General features: G+C 40.5%; 1 protein-coding gene across 1 annotated transcript in view; it reads left to right on the top strand.

Annotated features, from left to right (window-relative positions):
* Nucleotides 1–14,149, top strand: part of LOC135221322 (BCAS3 microtubule associated cell migration factor-like) — a 41,294-nt gene extending 27,145 nt beyond the window's left edge. Inside the window, exon 3 of the mRNA XM_064259127.1 lies at nucleotides 13,811–14,149. Coding sequence (XP_064115197.1) covers nucleotides 13,811–14,134 — 324 coding nt within the window. The 3' untranslated portion in view covers nucleotides 14,135–14,149. The remainder of the gene's footprint in view (nucleotides 1–13,810) is intronic.
* Nucleotides 14,150–21,987: the final 7,838 nt, after the last annotated feature.

The raw sequence follows: 21,987 nt of genomic DNA, 5'->3' as shown, positions 1-21,987 counted from the left end.
TTACGTTTGTTTATCTTTTGTTTCGGCAAGAATTTCATCATGCCAAAGAGGAAAATGCAAGGAAAATATCTCGGTAACATACAGAAGAAGAAAATTCACTGTAATAAGCCGAGTTAGTGAAGGAGAGAGAGAGAGAGTTGCGTAGGAATGAGTGCCCCCGTCTTACCCGACACAGTGCCCAGGCTACAATATGAGCAAAGGGATCATCATTTATGATTAAATTATGATAAATAAAATAGTTTTGGTTTATTAATACACAAAAAAGAAATATAGTCATAATAATCATTATTTATTAACATTGTCTATATAAAAATACGAAGGAAAACTTTTAATGCCGTATCTCAAAACTATACTTATTGACCTTCAAAATATATCTTCTCACATAGTTTTAAAGCTATAACATTGGAATTTGGTATATAACTCAGAAAGACATTATAGAACAATCAAATCAAGCCCTTTTTTCCAATTTTTGTCGTCTTTTTTTTTTTTTTTTTTTATAGTTTTTTTCTCATTTATAGGGTTTATTTTTGTACCATAATGAAAATTCATATCTAGCAAAAAAAGGATTTTGACGAAGGAAAAATCTATTTCTGGGTGATTGGCTCGTGTCGCCCTATGAAAGTATCCTTAATATCATTCTTTCTAGGTAAAATTAACCTAAAATTACCAGAGAAAAACAAAATTAAGAAAATGTCAGTAAAACTGACTCGCTCACTCTTAAAAAGAAGTGTCGGTATGATAATAGGGGCGAGTGTGGAACACTACCACGAGACAAACACCAATTAGAACTTCCCATCAGAATCCCCCCAAGAGAGAGCTGATACCAACGGGCGATGCAGCCTCTACTACTACTACTAGAGGACGCCACGGACAGCAGCGCCCCTAGCGGACATCCTTAATCTAAGAACAACTAAAATACATCTTGTCCTGCAAGGGGGGGAAACAACCATAGATGGGGGGGTTTCATAGGGCGACACGAGCCAATCACCCAGAAATAGGATGTTTCCTTCGTCAAAATCCCTTTCTGGGCTCAGCTCGTGTCGGCCTATGAAAGAATACCAGAGAAAACAGACAAAGATGGGAAAAAAGGGACAATGAAAAACAGTGTAAAATGATGGATATAATATAAGTAAATCAATTACAGCATACAAACTAAGCACTTAAACTAACTTATACTAAACAGTAAAACAATAGAACGTTAGTAATCTTAAAGTACTTAAATGGTAATTACAGAAAATTACAGTGATGCATGTAATATAAAGAAAAGAGGATTTACTTAACAAATTTACAAAATATACAAACTCATTGTGTCCTACCCTAGCATAAAAATAAGGGTAGGTACACTGAAGTCCATCATTAATACAAGCATTGCAAAGTATATACAAACACATTGTGTCCTACCCTAGCATAAAAATAAGGGTAGGTACACTGAAGTTCATCATAAATACAAAAATGGTGAAATATACAAACCATGTGTCCTACCCTAGCATAAAAATAAGGGTAGGTACACTGAAGTACATTATCAGTACAAGTGTGGATGTCCCTAGCAAAAAAATAAGGGACAATCCACTATATGATTCAACGGCTAAGGCTATGATCTTCGAGTAGCCTGGCGATAGGGTGAGGCATGTTGGCTGATGTAGGTAGAAAGGAGACCTGGATCTATACTACAACTACTATACGTATCAGGGGAAACAATGTTTCCCGCTGCTACTGCTGAAAACTTTAAAGATTCCAAGGACTTTAAATAATGCCGTTTAAAGACTGTCGGGGATTTCCATCCAGTATACTTTTTAAGATCCTCAAAATTCATATGTTGAAAATAATTAATTGAGGTGGCTACTCCCCTGATATCATGTGCTTTTGGGAATGACTCAGGGTTGGCTTGTTTAATGAAGTAAAGGATTTGTTGTCTAATACCTTTTACTGACAAAGTACCACCTTTTTCTCTCATGAAGAGAGCACCTGAGGATCTTGAAGAAGTACGAGATAGAAAGGCTCTAAGAGTTGATACTGGGCAGAGAGAAGGATCCTGTGGAAGTGGGATAACCTTCCAAGGAGCCCACCTTGCAAGAGGATCCTCATTTTTGGCTAAAAAAGCTACGATCCGGAGCAAGTAGAACTTCTCCTGATGGGAGGAATTCCACATGACCCGCATCCCTGGATAGAGCCGACAGTTCTGAAATTCTGGCTCCTGAGGCTAGGCTTAATAAGAATAATGTCTTCCTCAGGAGCATTATGAATGTACAGGATGAGTTGTCAGTATCTGAAGCTAGTTTGAGGACATCATTCAAGAACCATGAAACTGTAGTAGGCCTCTGAGAAGGTCTAAGTCTAGCACAGGCTTTAGAGATAGATGTGAAATAAGATTCAGTCAGATCTATCTGAAAACCTACTTGAAAGATTTTCTTCAAAGCCGATTTATGAGTGGTAATCGTGCTAGCTGCTAAACCTTTTTCAAACAAGGACCTGAAAAAGGATATAGCCAAATTAACTGTCATGGTTGTAGTGTTCGATTCTCTCAAGAAAGATGCTAATTTTTTAACAGCTGAGTCATATTGTCTAATGGTTGACTCTCTCTTATCTGATTCTAGGAAGAGAATATTCTGTGGGTCAATATCAGCATCTTTATTAGCCGCAAACTTCATGAAGTCCATAAAGTTAGGGTCTGGAGAATTCCTGAGGAAGCGAACACAGTCCTCATTTGTACTGATTGTGATAGCTTGGGATTGGGGATCCGTTGAGGTCGGAGACCCAATTCCAGAAGAAGAGGATACCAGTTGCTCTTGGGCCAGTCCGGAGCAATCAGAGCTACTATCCCTTTGAAAGACCTTAGTTTGCTTAGGACTTTCAAGAGAAGATTCACTGGAGGAAAAATATAAATTCTCCTCCACTGATTCCAATCCAACGACAGGGCGTCCGTGGCATAAGCCAGAGGGTCCAGGTTGGGGGCCACATAGCAAGGGAGCTTGTGGTTCGCTTGTGAGGCGAAGAGATCCACTTGGAGACCTGGGACTCTCCGGCTTACCCACTGGAATGACCCGTCGTCCAGAGACCACTCTGATTCCAGAGGAACTGACCGGGACAGGGCGTCTGCTATCACATTCCTTACTCCTGCCAGGTGAGTGGTAGACAGATGCCATTTGTGTTTGTTTGCTAATGCAAAGATGGCTATCATGACATGATTCACATGCTTGGATTTGGACCCTCCTCTGTTGATGCAATGAACTACCACTGCACTGTCCAAAAACTAGCCTTAGATGAGACTTCTTCGGGGGAAGCAGTCTCTTCAGAGTGAGAAATACTGCCATTGCTTCCAACACGTTTATGTGGAGCTGGCGAAATTGAACTGACCAAGTCCCCTGAACCTGTTTGAACTGAGAGTATCCCCCCCACCCGGACAGGGATGCATCGTGTGAATGGTTAACACTGGGAGGGGATATTGAAGGGGTACTTTCTGGCTAAGTTTCTTTTACTTTTGACCAAGGCCGTAGTTGGTTGCGGAGGATCTGTGGGATTACTGACAACTTGTCTCGATATTTGGAGTTTGCTCTTGACCGCCAAATTCGATTTATATCTTTCAGCCTTGCTTTCAGAAGGATATCTGTTACCGAAGCAAACTGAAGAGACCCTAGGATTCTCTCCTGGTTTCTTCTTGACGTTTGCTTGCATTTGAGAAATTGTCTGACAGACTTTGCTATTTCCTTCCGTTTGGCCACTGGAATTGACAGATTGTGGGAAGACAAATCCCATTGGATTCCTAGCCACTGAAAACGAGATTCCGGAGTAAGTCTGGATTTCGTTTTGTTTATCTGGAACCCCAGATGTTCCAGAAAGTGAACTACCTTTTTGGTGGCTTTGAGACATTCCTCGACTGTTGGTGCCCAGATCAACCAATCGTCGAGGTATGCTGCTACCATGATTCCCTGAGCTCTCAATTGTTGAACAACCACTTCTGCTATTTTTGTGAATACCCTGGGGGCTACATTCAGACCGAAGGGCATCACTTTGAATGAGAATGTTTGATTTCCTAGCCTGAATCCTAGGAATGGGCGGAAGTGCCTGGCTATAGGGATATGATAGTATGCGTCTGTAAGATCGATGGAGCATGTGACGGCTCCACGCGGAAGTAAGGTCCTTACTTGCGAGAGGGTAAGCATCTTGAACTTGTCGCAACGAATGAAAGAGTTTAGCTTGACAAGTCTAAGATTACCCTTCTTTTTGTTGAGCCTTTCTTTGGCACGCTGAATAAGCGACCTTGAAATTTTAGATGCTTGACTCTCGCAATAGCTCCTTTCTGAAGGAGTTCTTCCGCGTAATCTGTCAATTCCTTTGACGGTATCTGGTGGAATGATTTGATTGGAGGAGGATCTTTGATCCAACTCCAGCCCAATCCTTTGGACACTATGCTCTGTGCCCAATTGCTGAACCTCCACCTGTGGCGGAAGAGGAACAGCCCTCCCTCCTACCTGGGGAGCCTCATTGCTGATGGGCGGGTTGGACCAACACGCCCTCCTCTGAATTGTCTGCTCCTCGTACCCCTTCCTGCGCCACGCTGACGAAAGTAAACCTCTCGCCCTACCTCTCGGCTGATTGTAGCCTTGAGCCTCATATGCAGGATTGAAGGCCGGCGAGATAGCGTAGGAAGTGGATGGCTGAGATTGAGGGGGCAACAGGAGGATAGGCTGATTCTGCTTTGAACTGGCAGGTTGTCCTTGTTGGGTAACCGGGACCGCCTGCAAAAAATTGCTGCTGTTGCTGGAGTTTTTTATATGGCTGGAACCTCTTACCAGCCTTCTTCGGTTTCTTACCAGCAGTGGGAACGGACTCCTGTTTCTCTTTTGAGGAAATGACCCCACCTAGCTCTAAGGCTCTGGTTGAGCCTAGCAGCTTCGTGGTGTACTTCGTTCACCGCGGACTCTGGGAAGAGATCCGCTCCCCACATGCTAGAGGCCAAGAGTCTATTCGGCTCATGCCTAATGGTACACTCTTGTAGAACATGCTTTCGGCAGTTCCTCCTAGCCTGGAAGAAGTCAAAAGCGTCCGTTAGAACCGTCTGGAACTGAGATTTCGCCAGAATCTTGAACAGCGGTTCCGTAGCATAAGAGAGGGCAGCCATTTCCGTGATTATAAGGGAATTGAGGGACCTGCCAAACCTGGTTCGCGCATCAAACTCTGCCTGGATTAGGGAATCCGGCAGCCTTGGTAGTTTCTCGCCGAACTGGTCCATGGCGCAGTTCCGGTTTGAGCTTACCAAGCGTGAACGTAGCTGGCAAGTTCTCCCACAATTCTCCGAAGGCCGGGAAGAGCGGAGAAGTAGACTCCGCCTCCCTCAACTGTGGGATGGGCTCATCCTTGAGGACTGCCTGAAGGGACTTCTCCACTAATTTCGTGGCGAACGGAAGAGAAACCTCCTCTTCCGTCGCGAAAATAGTGAAGGGACTCTTGTAGGCCTGGAGTTTGGTGTTCGTACACTCCCAGTCCTCAAGGCAGTGAACCCATTCCCGCTGAGCGTGATCTCTACTATATAGGACCGACTCCTTAGAGATCTTGTCTTCCCTCGTCAGAGCCGTTGGCGTCAGCCTAGCATAACCGATGAAAGGCTGCGTCAGACCCGGAGGGTAAAACTCGAAGTCCTCAATCCTTCGAGTTCCACACTCCGAGATAGAGATCATTCCATCCTTGAACGGAGCATAGGCAGCTACTCTCCAAGGGTTCTCCATAGAGAAAGCTGGCAAAGAGTCATATGGCGGGAGTTGAAGAATCCCAGTGCTTGACGCTGGGGAGACTGGGGGAGGAACCTGAGATAGCCCAGCTACTCGGTCCTCATTTTCTCTCATCCTGTTAGAGAGATCTTGAATTGATTGGCCAGACTGAGACAGAGTGTTTGACAACTGTGCAACATCTGCTCGAACCGTTGTTCCAGTGCGGAGATTTGCGAGCCCACCAGCACGCCCACCTGTTCCATCACCCCTGCTGAGAAAGCAGAGGGATCAAAGGTGCTAGGACCTGCTACCCTACCGGCGTAGCCGGAGTGGAAGCGGTGGAGGCGGGAGAAGGCAGTGGCTCGGCGGGAGCGCGAGCCTTCTCCTTCGAAGCCTTGCTTCTGGAGCTCTTTAGGTGAGAAGAGCTCGGCTTTGCTTTCACCGCATCGGCGTAGGAAGTTGACGACTTCCTAGCCGAAGAAGACGAAGACGACTTCTTAGAAGTTGTCTTGGCCAGAGTCTTCGGTTCTCTCTGTCCCTTCTCCTTCGGGGGTACAGAGAGAGCGGGAGAGCGGGTAGGATCTCAGATCCCATAAAGCCTGGAATGAAGCACTAGAAGAGGGGACAGGAGAAGATCCAGAAGCACCCAAGGAAAGACCTTGGGCGCCCGACACACCTACCTCAACCAACAAATCCTCCACCCCTACCGCCATAGGTTCGATGTTAAGGTCCAGGGCAGCGACGTCCGGGACCGACTCCTGGGAGGCTACGACCCCAAAAGATTGCTGGAGGTCTTGCTGGATGGAGGCTATCAGCGGGGCAGCGGACAAGGGGTCAACGTAACCAGTCGACTTGCCCGCGGGGAAGATCTGGACGGCCAGCTTCTTATCCAGAATGTAGGGCTGGCCTTTGGCGGCGTTCTTCCCGAAGCCGCCCACCCACGCCTTCAGGGTGGCGAGGGCGACTTCCCTCACACCGGTAGCCTGAAAGAAAGGCAAGATTAGCTTCCAATAGTGGAACGGGATTAACAAACTTACGACTAAAAGTTGTTAGTAAAATGATAAGTAAGCCTATAAGGGACTTACCCCATCTCCCAGCTGACCGACCAGGTCGTAGCAGATGGCGCAGGCTTCAGGGTGGCAGACGATCATCTCGTTGTAAGACGTGGCAGCAGGGGGCGTGAGACCTACACTCATCATGTCCACAGGGGTCGAACAGCGTCGCGTTACACGCTGGGACCTGGCAGTTGGTAGCCTGTAAGTGGAAAGATACATGAGTACCAGGTAAACACTTACAGTCTAACAGATGCTCCGCTTGTGCCGGAGCGATAAAGTTAGATTAAACCAGAGCCCCGCCAAAATACGTGTGGTAACCAGGTTGGTTGTGATCTCTAGGCTATAGCTCCGCTGATGGCGGAGACACAAAAGAGAAACCAACCAGGAGTGGTGGTAAAAGGAAACCACGACGGAAAATGGCGGGGATGGAAATAAATTCAATCATATAATACAATTCATTGTAAAATTAGGGTATATCCTTAAACATAGTGATAATAAAACAACCTTCCTCCGCCCGTCTACTAGAAGAGTGCGCGGGTAAGAGACAAGCTCTCTTCCGGTAGCGGGGGAGAGATGAAAGGATATAGTAGGCAAGCAACCGACCACTAGAGGTGCCCACCCCGCCCGCTAGCGGAGCCAGTAACCCATAAACCAAAGGTGCCAAGGGGCCCCGGCTGCGACGGAAGGCTCCTTTCGTATAGCGAGGCAGGTGGCTGAGCAACTGGGGAGGGGGGAAAGGACTCGGAGAAACACGGCGGGAGCGAGAGAGAGGGGGGAGGGATGGCCTACTCCTCCCCGCCTCACCAACTACCGCATGGAGACTCGGTACCTCATGAGTGGTCGCCCTATACCCCCCGCTGGGAGGAACCCCTGGCCGCCTCAGAGAAGTGGTGAGAGAAGGCAACTGAGGTTGTCATGACAACCAAGGGGTCCCCCAGCTCCTCCCTATACCATAAGGGGAGGGCGGGGGTAGGGTAAGGTGCGATGGGACACGTGACCGCTAGTGGCCTAGGCCGCGAGCAACACAACCGTGAGAGGGCCACGTGAACCAGGCTGTACCAATACAAGGAACAAGCACCTAGGCTAGCCTAACACCCTAAATGAAATAATACATCGAAAAGATGGAAAAGACACTTTTAGTAAAAGAGAAAGAAGCCCAGGAGGAGGCAGACTGTTCCAAGAAACAGAGGCCTACTCGGAGCCAGCGATAGCCGATGAAGAGCAAGAGCCGGGATGCTGGGCCAGAATAACAAAATAGCCCTAAATACCAAACTAAGAGAAATGGTAGGAGGGCTGAACTAGCTAAAACTCGATGTAAAAACAATGAACGTAATAAAGTAAGCCCATAAGTATAAGAAGTCCCAGTATGGAGGACCGGGAATTCTTACGAGGCAGCATGGCGCCGCCACGAGACAACCAAGGAACCGTATATGACCTATTAAGAGGAAAATACTGGTACCCGGAAGATAAAAATGTGGTAAAATATTACTTATGAGTTACTTAACTTAGCCGTGGCAATAGCTGAGCGTTCCATGGTAGAAAACAGTGGTAAATCCAGAAATAGCACAGCACAAGAAAAATGGCGACTTGTCGCTAGCGCTAAAAATTAAGGATGTCCGCTAGGGGCGCTGCTGTCCGTGGCGTCCTCTAGTAGTAGTAGTAGAGGCTGCATCGCCCGTTGGTATCAGCTCTCTCTTGGGGGGATTCTGATGGGAAGTTCTAATTGGTGTTTGTCTCGTGGTAGTGTTCCACACTCGCCCCTATTATCATACCGACACTTCTTTTTAAGAGTGAGCGAGTCAGTTTTACTGACATTTTCTTAATTTTGTTTTTCTCTGGTAATTTTAGGTTAATTTTACCTAGAAAGAATGATATTAAGGATACTTTCATAGGCCGACACGAGCTGAGCCCAGAAATGACTTTTAGAAAAAAAACTCCTCATTCGATTGGAGGTCTACATCAGGTCTATATATGGTAGTAATCCTAGGTCTTAATATTAAATATCAAGGGAGGAGATAGAATTTGAAAAATGGTTATTTTCGGGATAAATCTCCCTGGGATCACAAAACCGAAGGTCAGAGGCAAAAATCATATGTGCCTTGGAGATGTCCCAAGTCACCTTATTAAGTGGTATGAATATCAAAGTCTTGTCCTTAAAAAATGGCATTAGCCGGCCGGCCCCTTAATGGAGCACATCCACGGATTTACTGAAGGGAAGGTATGGTGAAGGCTGGGCATTGTCCGAAGAAACCCACTTCTTAATGGATGGGACTGAGGATTCTGGAGAGGCGTTAACAGAGGACCTCAATATATGATAAGGAATCACTGGTCTATGAACCAATTACAGCAGGTATAACAAGAAAGTTGAGGTGGTTACTATTGACCCCAATATGACTGGCAGATCAGTATCAAGTGTGAGCAACATAAACCAGCCCCAAGTTTGTGTGGGCAGACCCTGACATATTTGCTGATGTATGGCTGGAAGTGACCGCGTTTATTCCTTGTTAATCCTTACCCTTGGGAGTAATAATAATCCTTGTTTGGCCCTACTCTCAAATGCATCCTTGGTAAATCTCTTAATGTATTGAGTCAAACGGAGGTTTTTTTTATCTCATAGAAATGAAAATCTGATACAAAAACACAAACACACACAGATATTCTTGGAGTAATTCTGTTCATAGGTATGCACAGAGCCATTCTCTCCAAAACCTTAAGAAATATACAATTTCCGTATATTTTTTTCCCTTTATTAAAATAAAAATAGTCAACAGTTCACTATTAGTTTTTGTGTTTTAAAATACTCTACACAGTTCTGCAATATTTTTGTTTAGAGATTTTTTTTACTCCCCTACTCATCATATTCTTATATCTGAATTCGACCTCTACATGCCATGAGGTCATTTAAATCTTCTTTTAGGGATAGTCCTTGCCCCTACGTTGACCTTGAGACTGATATCCATTTATCCTTTCTTCACTTGACCCTCTACAAGTGATTAGTTGCATACACATAAGACGTTACATACTACATATGTATACCCACAAACACACACACACATATACTATGTATGTATGTGGAGGAATATTCAGTGCCTAAGTATATGACAGGTGATTCGCTCTCTTCTCTTATGGCATGTAGTTTATTTTTTTTCCTCTTGTAGGAAAAGTATCACAGAGTTCATTCTGTAATCATACTTAAAATTTATATTTCTGTACACATTCATTTACTATTTAAGTTTGTAAAGATTCTTTTTATCACCCTACTTGCCATTTTTGTATATTTTAAGTTAACATCTACTTTTGAAAAATGTGTTTATGCTTATTCTTTATTGCATATCTTATATGACCCAAGGGCAGCTTAACTCGGCCCAGAGTCCTCTAGGAAAACTGGCCATGTTTCAAGAAAAAACATGTTAATATTTTTACTGAGTACAAGAACATTTCAAGAGGTCTTAATACTCTATAATGAAAATAAAAAATTGATGTTTTATCATGTTTTAGGCTAGCAGTGCATACATTAACAAAAACCAATTTGATAAAGAACGACAGACATGGCAATGCCACACCCCACCCTTGCCCTGCCCTAAATGACTAGAAGGTTTGGAAGAACTTAGCATCAAGCAAAAAACAAAACTTTACTAACCAGACAGGGAAATGAAGAACAGCAAATTAAATTCAAGCTTTTCCATAATAAGTAGGTGATAATAACAAAAACGAGGGATTCCAGTATAAGTATAACCTTAGCAGGCAGGTAAGGGTACTTGGAATCTGAGGTTATTTTAATGATGCAAGGTAGAAGCACTGGTAAAAAAGACTAGTTTGCACTTCTGTCATATGAAAAGTGAAGCTCACTAAGCAAAATAGGAAAGTGAACACTAATAGATTAAATTAAATTGGTTCACCAATGCATCAACTGCTATACAGATTAAACAGAAGGATCCTTGTGATGTTGGGGATGATTTATCTGAGAGGAACTCAATATTTTTGCCTGATGTTCAAAGATGGTTAATAATGGGATTTGCAATTGCTAGTTGTTCATATGTGAAACAAACCTTCGGTCTTAACAATAGGAATAAATTTCAAGCGGCCAGCTAGAACCGGTTAAACAATCAGAGATTGTAAAGCAAGGCATCTGTGAAATCTGGCAACTTGCGCGCTTATCGGGTGAAAGCTGGTCAAAGACTGCGCAACCCACACCATCATGGTTAGTTTTTTTCTTAACCGCCTTGGGGAGTGATGCAGTTGCTTACTCTCCATCTGAAATGGTGAAAAAAAGCAGTTGTAAGCTAAAACTATTACATTCTAGTATTATTCAATCATTTACATTTGTTTTGCAACAAATTGGAAGTCTCTAGCACAATATTTCGATTTATGGTGAATTTATGAAATAAACTTTTTCCTTATGTCCGCGCGGTAGCTCTTCTGAAAAAATCATAAATTTTTTCGTCCGATTGTCGTAATGCTTGCAACATTTTAAATTAGCCGTTACATAAAGTTTTATATATGAAAATGTGCACAATTTCATGTAGAATACAACTAAAAACAACCCATGGTTGTAGCTTTTATCAGTTTTGAAATATTTTCATATAAATAACTATAAATAGAAAAAATTCATCCTTCGGTCAACTTTAACTCAACCGAAATAGTTTAAAAATTGCAATTGTAAGCTACAACACACACAGTCTATTAATATTCAATCAATTACCTTCATTTTGCAAAAAACTGAAAGTCTCTAGCACAATATTTTTTTTTTTTTTTTTTTTTTTTTTTTTTTTTTTTTTTTTTACATCCACGCGTTACGAATTCATGCATCATTTTGTGATAATATTTTCTCTGTGTTGCCTTGATCGTTTTACAATGTGTTATATACCAAAATGATCGCAATTTAGTGTACAATACAACGAAAAAAAATTAACTCATTATCTTTAACCGTTTTGCTCACAGCGCGATTTGTATACAATTACATATATGAAATTTTTTTTGCTCTGTCATATATCCCAATATTTATATATGATATAATGATATTTTTATCATTTCTGATGGTTGCATACTAAACGAGCCAAAACAAGCCAAAAATGAACTCTTAATCTTGAAAACTAAGCGTGCTTTTATTTAAAAAAAAAAAAAAAATCCGCTTCGGGGCTCACTCGCGTAGACCGCTGGCATACGGGAGACGATTTTTAAAATACCGCTTCGGCGTTTAAGGGTTAAGGAGCTATCAGAGGAACCGGAGGCCCTGGTAAGGAACCCATTATGTAATGCACTTGATGTATCCACTATCCCAGATGAGATCTAAGATGAATTTCTGGATCTAAGGAACGACCCTCCAGCTCGTGATCTCTTCAAGGTGAAATCGGTGACTATGTTCGGTGTGCTATGTATCAGTCATACCCCAAAATCAGCATGATAGCCTTACGTGTCCTTATTCCATTTGCTTCTACGTACTTGTGTGAGAGGATTTTCAACTCTAGTCAATATAAAAATTAAAACTAGGAACAGACTGGATGTTGGAGATGACATGAGACTCGCTGGCTCTAACAAACGTTCAGCCACAAATTTCAGAGCTTGCCTCTCAAATGCAACATCAGGCATCCTACTAGCTGGGCTGGATAGCTGTTGAAACCTATGCTGATACTATTGTAAGAATAATTGTTATTTTTGTGAATTAGCATTGGACCAATGTTGTGGTTTAGTTTGCTAATATATAATTACAGGATTCTTGAATATTTTTTTTTGTTAGATGTTTCTTTCCCTCTCCACAGAAAATTAAAAATGTAAATCAAGCTGCTGCTAGTAGGGGGTCGCTTGGGTTTCAAGCTTTTGGGTAAGGGGTTGCGAGTGCAAAAACGTAGGGAACCCCTGCTCTAGATCATGTAATTTCTCTCTCTCTCTCTCTCTCTCTCTCTCTCTCTATCTCTCGCTCTCATGAAATACCTATGTCATAGTGGTAACTCTCGCCCTCTGTTTGGGCTGGAAGTGAATGTATACAGTACATATATCTTTAAGGGCATTACTACATTTTATGGTAAAATAATAATATATAGTACTAGTTTTCAAATAATATTAAGTTTAATGAGATTCAACAATAACAATAACATTTCTCTCTCTCTCTCTCTCTCTCTCTTACTTACGTATGCTTATTTGTTTTGTAGTATAAATAAATTATTTACCTTATAAGTAATTTTCAAATATTAATAAGATTAATAAAAAATGGTGATTCCCAGTCTTTTTATCCACTTGGAGGAAGGAGGGCGGGGAGTAAATGACAGTTTGATATACAAATTGGCGGAGGTTTTGGTATATTTGAAGTAGGATGTTATTTAAGGTTTACATCTGGTATCTGAACTTTCAAGATAGGCAAGTTTATAAGGATTTTTAATGGTGATTTTAACTATTCGCGGGTTTTAACTATTCACGGGGGTGTCTGGTACATATCCCCCGTGAATACGGGGGAACACTGTATTATCAAATAATCAAACCCTCTTTTCAGTAGCAAATACTTGACATGATGGCGTGGGTTGTGCAGTCTTTGACCAGCTTTCACCCGATGTGTGCCAGCGTTGCTAGATTTCAGAGATTCCTGCTATACAATCTCTGATTGTTTAACTAGTTCCAGCTTGGCACTTGAAAATTATCGTATTGTTAAGATCTCAGTTTTGTAAGCAATGAAAAATACAAATTATTTTAAAGTTGGGTTGGCGTACCACCTCAATTCTCAGACTTTCCATTGAGGTGTGAGAGATGTGTATTTCTGGTGATAGAAGTTCACTCTTGACATGGTTCGGAAGTCACGTAAAGCCGCCGTTGGTCCCGTTGCTGAATAACCACTGGTTCCATGCAATGTAAAACACCATACAAACACAAATTGTTTTTAAAATTTTTTCATTTTTTGCTTTGCTAAATTTTTCAGTCATTTTAAGAGTAATTGCATGCAATTGTAAATCAGTGTATTCTATATCTTATTTCAGGCTAACAATTTCCTGGTACGTAATTATTTTAAAAGAAGTGAATATTAATGATGAAAATAATGAAACTTCTTTGTTAAACTAACAGGTATGGGTGATTCCTGTGAATGGAGAGGCAGTGGAGGTTTTATCTTGGAGGCAGGGTGCTGTACGGACCCTTAAAGTTCTTCCCTCTCCTACTACATCATCGAGTGCTGTAGATATTTATTCTCTTAAAAGACCTATCATCGCTCTCTGTGACTCGGCTGGTCCTGGCCCTCAGTTTTGTTCAGTGACATTCATCTCCCTCAAGACCGGTGAACAGGTATATGATCTTTTGGAATTGATTTTATTGCAAATGTTTCTGAGTTGTGTTATTGACTGTCGTGATCGATATTTAGAGCATTTAGTAATTTTCAGCTTTATTGATTAAATGATAATTGTGATTTAGAAAGCTTGTGTTCCTAATTTTTTAGAAAGATTGTGTTCCTAATTTCATTATTTAAGTGATTTGTATTATTTATGTGGAGCCTTATTTTGCTTAGCCAATTAATAGTAAAGCACGTTGGAATGATTTTATTTTAAGGACTTCTAAAAGCCTATGCCAAAAGGGAATCTCATACAAGAAAGCCTAGGTTTATTTTATTTTTTATATTCATTTTAACAGTATTTTCTCATAATTGAGTTCTTGAAATATGAAATCCTTATGTGCAAGGAGTTAAGCTGAGTAGATAATAACAAGAATAGTACAGTATTGTTAAGTCAGCTGATCAGATGTAAATTTTGTGCGTACTGACTAGATTTTTGAGTCATAGTAAGCTTTTGTATTCATGTTGTTTTTGTTTTGAGTGGTGATAAGTTTTTATATTAATTTTATTTCAGTTACTATGTAGTGTACCGAATAGTTTTTATGTAGTGCTTAGCCATTAAAATTTGTTAATATTTTATTTAGTTACATCATTAAGTAATAAGTTGTTTGCCAAACAGCAATGATGAAGGCTATTGACATTCAGCAGTGACAAAGGCAGTTGACATACTGCAATGACAAAAGCTATATAATCTTTCCCACTTTTATCCCTACACTGAGGGGTTGGTTGCCTGATGCACCTTCTCCACTGCCTTCTATCAAAGGCATCATCCTCCACCAAACCTCTTCTCTCCATATCTTCTTTCACTTTATCTCGCCATCTAATTCTCTGTCTTCTTTTCAATCTTCTTCCTCTAATAGGTTCTTCCCAAGCCCTCTTCACTCCCTCCTCGTCATCCATCCTCAACACATGCCCATACTATCTCAGTCGTAACTCTTATCACCTCTGTTCTCTCAAGCTTTACTTCGTCTTTTCTTCTTAGAGCCCATGTTTCCGCTCCATACATTTAACACTGGTCTATCACTGTGTTATAGATCTTGACTTTTAGCTTGATTGGCATTCCCCCATGCAGCTTTTATCCTACTGTCAATTTCAGCCTCCATCCTCCCTCTGCTTAAAGTAGAATTTTTGTATTACTGTTCTGTCTCTATCTTCCCTACTGCTCAGCAAAACCTCTGTTTTATTCTCATTCACCTTTAAGCCATCCCCCTCTAAAGATTCTGCCACTCTCCAACCCATCTCTGTGGGTTCTCCTCATTTTAAGCAGTAATCACCAGATCACTGGCATACAACTCCCACTGCTCTTCATTCCTGATCTCTTCACTTAACGCATCCATGAGCAGCACAAAAAAAAATGGACTTAATGCTGAACCCTGGTGTAATCCAACGCTAACTTCAAAGTTTTCTGTTTCCCCAACTGCTGTTATTACTTTTGTACTCTTTCTTGTATATATCATCTCGACCAGCCTAATCAACTTTTCTGGGACTTGACTTTTCCTCAAACACCAAAACATCACTTCTCTTGGGATTTTATCATTTGAGGCATTCACAATATTAAGTGTCTCCAGGGGGCTGATTAAAAAAAAAATATTGTGAGAAAAACTCATTTGAAAATTGGCTATTTTCAAACGTGCATCCTTTGTTAGATAATGGGATTTTCGACCACTTTAGACTCTACATATGCAAGTATGCTTTTCCATGGGGAAAATAAGGATATTTTTAGAAGACTTTGGAGCAAAGAAAAAAAAAAATGGGACTTGGAGCTCTGGGAACCCTTAATATTGTGAACGCCTCATGTTTTCTCTAGATCCATAAATGCACAACAGAGCTCCTGGTTCCCCTCTAGCTTCTTTTCTTGTAGCTGTCTTACTATAAAGATGGCATCCACTGTTCCTTTTCCCGCTGTTTCCTGATCTTTACAATCTCTCTTAATCTCTCGTCCAGTATTCTCTCTAAATCTTTCAATCCATGCTCTGTTAGTCCCTTCTGCTTGTATATATATATATATACACACCATTAGACTCTCCTCTCTGTCCCTCTAAATTTCTTCCTTTTCACATATAGCTTTTAATAAATTTAGCATTCATTTCTCCCCCTCTGTACCTATTAATTTGATCATTTCAATTTGGAACTCCAATGGACCTGGTGCTTTACCATTCTTCATTTTCCTTAATGCTCTCTTCACTTCTGTATCTCTTATCACTGGTCCCTCCACCCTCTTTGCTTCCCCATCTCCTCTCTCTCATTTTCAGTATTTAACAGTTGTTCAAAATACTCTCGCCATCTCTTCTTAATGTCTTCATCCCTGTACAATATATTTCCATCACTGTCCTTGATGACACCCAATTTACCCATTCCTGTCTCTGCCTTTTCCTCAAGTTTGAAATCTTATAGATATCCTTTTCTCCTTCTCTTGTTCCTAGCCTTTCATTCAACTGCTCTGCCGCCCTTCCAATAGCCATACCTACCCTCCTCTCACTGAGGTATTTCCCCAAGGTATTAATGATATTTGATATTTCCTTCATTCACAATACATATCGTATATTACTGTGTATAAGATGACCTTTGGATAAGATTAGGTTAAAACATTATGGTAAATTTTCATGACATTATCTCATATCTGTTGTTTAAGATGACTGCTAAATTACAAAACCATCTGTGCATAGGCTAGCTTTTGTTTACCGTATATACTCGTGTTTTGAAGACCTAATTTTGAAGCTAATTTTAAGAAGTGTGCATCATACATAACATAAAATTAGTGTATGTAATATTCACATATTAGGATCATAGTTTAAAATACAGACATAATGAATATACATCTTTTCCATGGATCTTCAAAAAAGTTGAGCTTTACTTCACAGTATCCAATGATATTGTACTATGTACAGTATTCTCATGTTACTATTGTTTTATAAACTACAAATATAGCAATCATGTGCCATTTGCATTGTTCATCTTTTTGTGAATGTGGACAACAATATCATTCGAGTATTTTTCTTTAGTTATCAGTTTCCATTTCAAGGTTACCATGGGGGAAAGTTCTGTCCCATTGTCATACACATTAAAGCAACAATTAAATGTGCTCTTTCATGCATAATAGTTTTTATCAAAATATCTTACTCTCCAATTGTATTTAGGGTAGAGTGTGATGGCACAACAAAGTTTAGGGGAGTTCCATCCATGTTGCCAATGCAGGATAGTTCATAGTCATTAGTAGCTTGAATATTATTTTCTCAGCTTCAGCTACAACTTGCAGCTTAAATTTAGCAGTATATTTCCTTGCCGATCTTTCATCTCAAGATAGGGCATGCATTACTGTAATATAAAAAATATATCAGTTCTATTGTACTAAATGTCATTTGCAACATAAATATGGTATAATTATTTAATATCGTACGATGGTTGAAATCCATGCAAAACAGCAGTTTATGCAACGAGTAGAGCATTACTAACAATACTTTATCATTCTCTTTTACATATTTAGTTTATTTAATGAGAAGATGAGATAAAGAGATGGAGGCAAAGAGTTTAGTCTAATGTATGATCATTATCATACATAATTATCGTTCATATGACTGAATTGTTCCAAACAGTTGTATGTAATCCAAAATTGTGTTATTTCACCAAAATGGTAACAAATTTTTAATGAAAATGAACATTATCCTAAATTTTATTGCTACTGTAATTACACAATCATTAAAATTTTTGAAAGGTTATTGAAAGATAAATGTTTCTGTGAGTGCAACCAAAACTGTGTTTACATTTCCTCAGCTGGCTCGCATACATTAAAGCTGATTTCATTGATATTGAATTATTTCTCGAATATGTCAATAGTAATATATACATATGCATAAGATAAAAATGGTTTGTTCATACACGAAACAAACCTGAGGTCTTAACATTAGGATTTACTAGCGCCAAGCTGGAAACCAGTAGAATTAAAATTACACTTGTGAGATCCAGGGACTAATGGCATCTATACCAGGTCACGGGGCATGTATACCCAGAATGCCACGGCTACCTGTGACCCATCAGTTATTTTTCTACCGCTTTAAGATAAGACGTGTTACTGTCTATGTCATTTAAAGCCGGTTTTTCAGTTTGCCCGTTCTTTATCCATTTCATTTTTTATTTTTCATTCCTTTTCTTTCTCCAAGTGTGATCAGTGTGTGGTAAGAGTGTATACGTGGTATGATGGAGAATTTTGCCTCAACATCGGGATCGTCTACCGTTTCGAAGAGGAGACAAAGGAAATGCCCAGGAGTCAGTGGCTTTCCATGTTCTAGGTTCTAACTTCGGTGTCGACAGATCCTCATCCAACGTGTAGTAGGTGCAGGGAAAACGTATGTACGGTTAATAATCTGTGTTCTGTTTGTCGCGGTTGGTCGGTGGAACAGTGGAAGAAGTTCTATGGGAAAAGCCAATACAAAAGGAAGGGTGACGCCATCTTTGGATGACCAAACCTACCGGCTTCTTTTGTATCGGTAATAAACCAGGCTGCTCCATATGTTTCTCCACCTGCTTTTGAATTGTCTCATACCCCTTCGGTTTCTCCTAGCGGTTCTGTATCGAAAACGTCAGGAGGGGCCTTGAGTAATTTTATGAATAATTTGCACTCTCCTTTGTTCCCAGCAAGTAGAGGGGGAGATCCGCCATCTTTGTTCCAGGCTCCTGCTACTCAAGCGCATAGGTTAGATGGTACGTGGTCAGCGCTAGGCCTACCAGGCGTACCAACCTTGGATGGTCTGCTTGCGCATTATATGACGTCACGGTTCCAGCAGGGTCCGGCAGCGCTGAATGTTCCTCATCCCCCGGGCTTGCAATTTATGGGAATTAATGCCGCGGCTTCACCATCCCACTCAGTATTTACAGCGATGCAGAACGTGGGAGGTAGTTTGGCAGCAAACGTGCGGTTGCCAGCAGAAACCTCTCAGTCTCTCCCTACGAGAGGGATGATGTCACAACATACGTCACACTCTGATATGGCAAGCGTGATGACGTCACAGACCGAATCTCGGCCTTTTTCGCTGCACCCAGACGCTAATACGCCTTCTGACCCGTCAATGCAAACTGTAATGCAGAAATTACAGGATATAGAGAAGAGAATGAATAAGAGAGACAAAAAGGAAAAGTGTGTGTAATGTATTGAGAAACACTACTCTCTCATTCTACTATGTTGAACCTTCTGGGAGTTGTTGTGAAGATCTCCCGCCATCCACGAACTGGGAAGCCAGGATAAGCATGGGTCTCCTTACTTGTAATTGATATACCATAATAAAGTACGTGAATGACCACCCTGTCTTCTTAGGACCTAAGTACTAAAGGGACGAGAATGCAACAGTGGCGACGAGGATGGGATCAGTGTACGAAGAGGTATGTCACATTGAAGGAGAGTTAGTGTACCAACGACAGCCGGCGTATCTAGCCTAGCATACCAGTTTAGGCCTGGCCAACGTCCAGACTCCAGTATTCGAGTAGCCTGAATTCAGCTGTATTTGTTGGGGACTACCGAAGTTCCATACCCTGTCAGGAAGGATGGCAGCAGCAAGGAGACCGACAATTCCCGAGTTTAACCCAGATAAGTTGGAATTATCTTGTTGGCTGGATCTATTTTCCATGAATTGTGAAGTAAATGAAGTAACAGAGGCGACAGCAAAAAGGGCTTTGTTGCTTTCTTCAGTTGGAGTAGAGACATTTTCCACGATCTGTAAGTTAACAGCACCGAAATTGCCGTCTGCAGTTCCATTTGATGCCTAGTAAATCAACTAAAGTCGCATTTTATAACAAAACCAAGTTATCATAGAGCATTGTGTGATTTCCTACAGAGGAAGAAGAAAAGTAGTGAGTCCGTGAAGGAATATTATGCAGAACTAAAATTGTTAGCTCAACAGTGTGAATTTAATAGTGATTTTGACCGAAGGTTGAAGGAACAATTATTGGTTGGTATTGATAATGAAGTATATTTTAAGGTTTTATTAGCTGATCCTTTTGAGTTTAAATCATCTCCTCTCGTGAATTACTTGCCAAGGTTACCAATTTAGAAACTGCTTATGTTACTGAATGTAGTCCTACTTCAAGTTCTTTTATAGATAATAGGCCTGCAGGTACTGTTAACAAGGTTAGGCATAAGGTAATTAGGCCTAGGCCTAATTCTAGTGCAGACTCTAAAGGGAGAGGTAAAAGTGATTATTGTAAAGTTCAAAGTAAATGCATTCATTGTGGGCGCGATAACCATTTAGCTAATAATTGTAGATTTAAGAATGCTAAATGTTATTTCTGTGGCAAGGAAGGCCATGTAGTACAGTGTGTCCCAATAAAAAGGCTAGAAATAAATCTAGGAATGTTAATACAGTGCATGATGTAGAGGAGTCTACTAGTAAGCATATTCCTGTTAATGAAAGTTTCCATGATTCTTATGATTTATTGAAACTTTTTGATGTTAATGTGAATTCTATTGATTTTGTCGATGATTATGAGGAACCATATAGAGAAATTTTAAGGTTAAATGGGTTTCCCCTAGAGTTTGAATTAGACACTGGCAGTGGTGCATCCACTATTTCACGGCATGATGCTAATAAATTGAATTTAACCCCATTACCAACAAGGAAACGCTTAGCAAATTATGATAAAGCTGAAATGCAAGTGTACGGTGAAATAAATTGTGATGTTTCTTTTAAAGGCCAAATGGTCCAGGGACAAAAGTTTTTGTTGTAGATAATGATTTAAATTTAGCAGGCAGGTCTTTGATGAAGAATTTGAAATACCAGTGGGTACAAATTGATAATGTGTGTGATGATAAATTTAAAGGTCCTCTTATTACCCCAAGTAGTGCATCTAGGCCTAAGCTTGATTGTGTAAAAATGTTCAATGAGTATCAGGTGGTGGAAGGATCACCCATTACAAATTATGAATGTCAATTAATGTTAAAAGAAAATGCTGTGCCTAAGTATTTTAAAGCTAGATCTGTTCCTTATCATTATAAATGTAAAATTGAGAATAGTTTGAAAGAATTAGAAAGTAAAAATATAGTGAGCAAGGTCGAGCATGCTGGAGATTGGGCCAGTCCTATTGTTCCTGTAATGAAGCCTAATGGTGAAATAAGGATTTGTGTAGATTTTAAGTATCTCAATACCCAAACCAGTGTTAATACCTTCCCATTACCGAGATTGGATGATATTTTGGCAAAGGTTAGTATGTTCAGTATATTTCGAAATTGGATTTGAAAAATGCATATTTACAGGTGATCTGTTGGAGTGAAAATTCTCAACAATATTTGATTAGAATACTCATTTGGGATTATATAAGTTTCATAGATTGCCTTTTGGGTTGTCGTCAGCACCAGGTATATTTCAGAGGTTTATCTCTGAATTATTGGCAAATATTGAGGGTGTTCATGTATTTTTAGATGACATATTGATTGTCGGAGCTACCAAGGAGGAACATGACAAGAGTTTATGTAAGGTTTTATCAATTTTGCAACAGAGAAATGTTAAATTGAATAAAGATAAAATATGTATTATTGATTCTAGGGAAGTACCGTATTTAGGATACATGTTACGTTGTGATGGAATTAAACCTGACCCAAAGAAAATAGAGGCAATTTTGGAAGCTCCAACCCCTCACTCTGTCAGTCTTTTAAAATCATTTTTGGGGCTATGTACTTATTACAATAGGTTTGTACCTCAGTTCAGCTCTATTTTATGTCCTTTATATAATTTAACCCAAAAGAATGTGGAGTTTCATTGGGCAGCAGTTCATGAAGAAGCTTTTCAGAGTATTAAGGAAGCTTTGGGAAGAGCTGATATTTTGGATAATTTTAACCCCAATGCTACCATGATTTTAGAAGTTGATGCTAGCCCTGAAGGAGTGGGAGCTGTTCTTAAGCAAGAATATAAGGGTAGAATTTCTACTATTTCTT

This window comes from Macrobrachium nipponense, chromosome 2 (assembly GCF_015104395.2).
Source record: "Macrobrachium nipponense isolate FS-2020 chromosome 2, ASM1510439v2, whole genome shotgun sequence".
In the NCBI taxonomy this organism is placed as follows: Eukaryota; Metazoa; Arthropoda; class Malacostraca; order Decapoda; family Palaemonidae; genus Macrobrachium; species Macrobrachium nipponense.
This window is presented reverse-complemented; position numbering and strand designations above follow the sequence as displayed.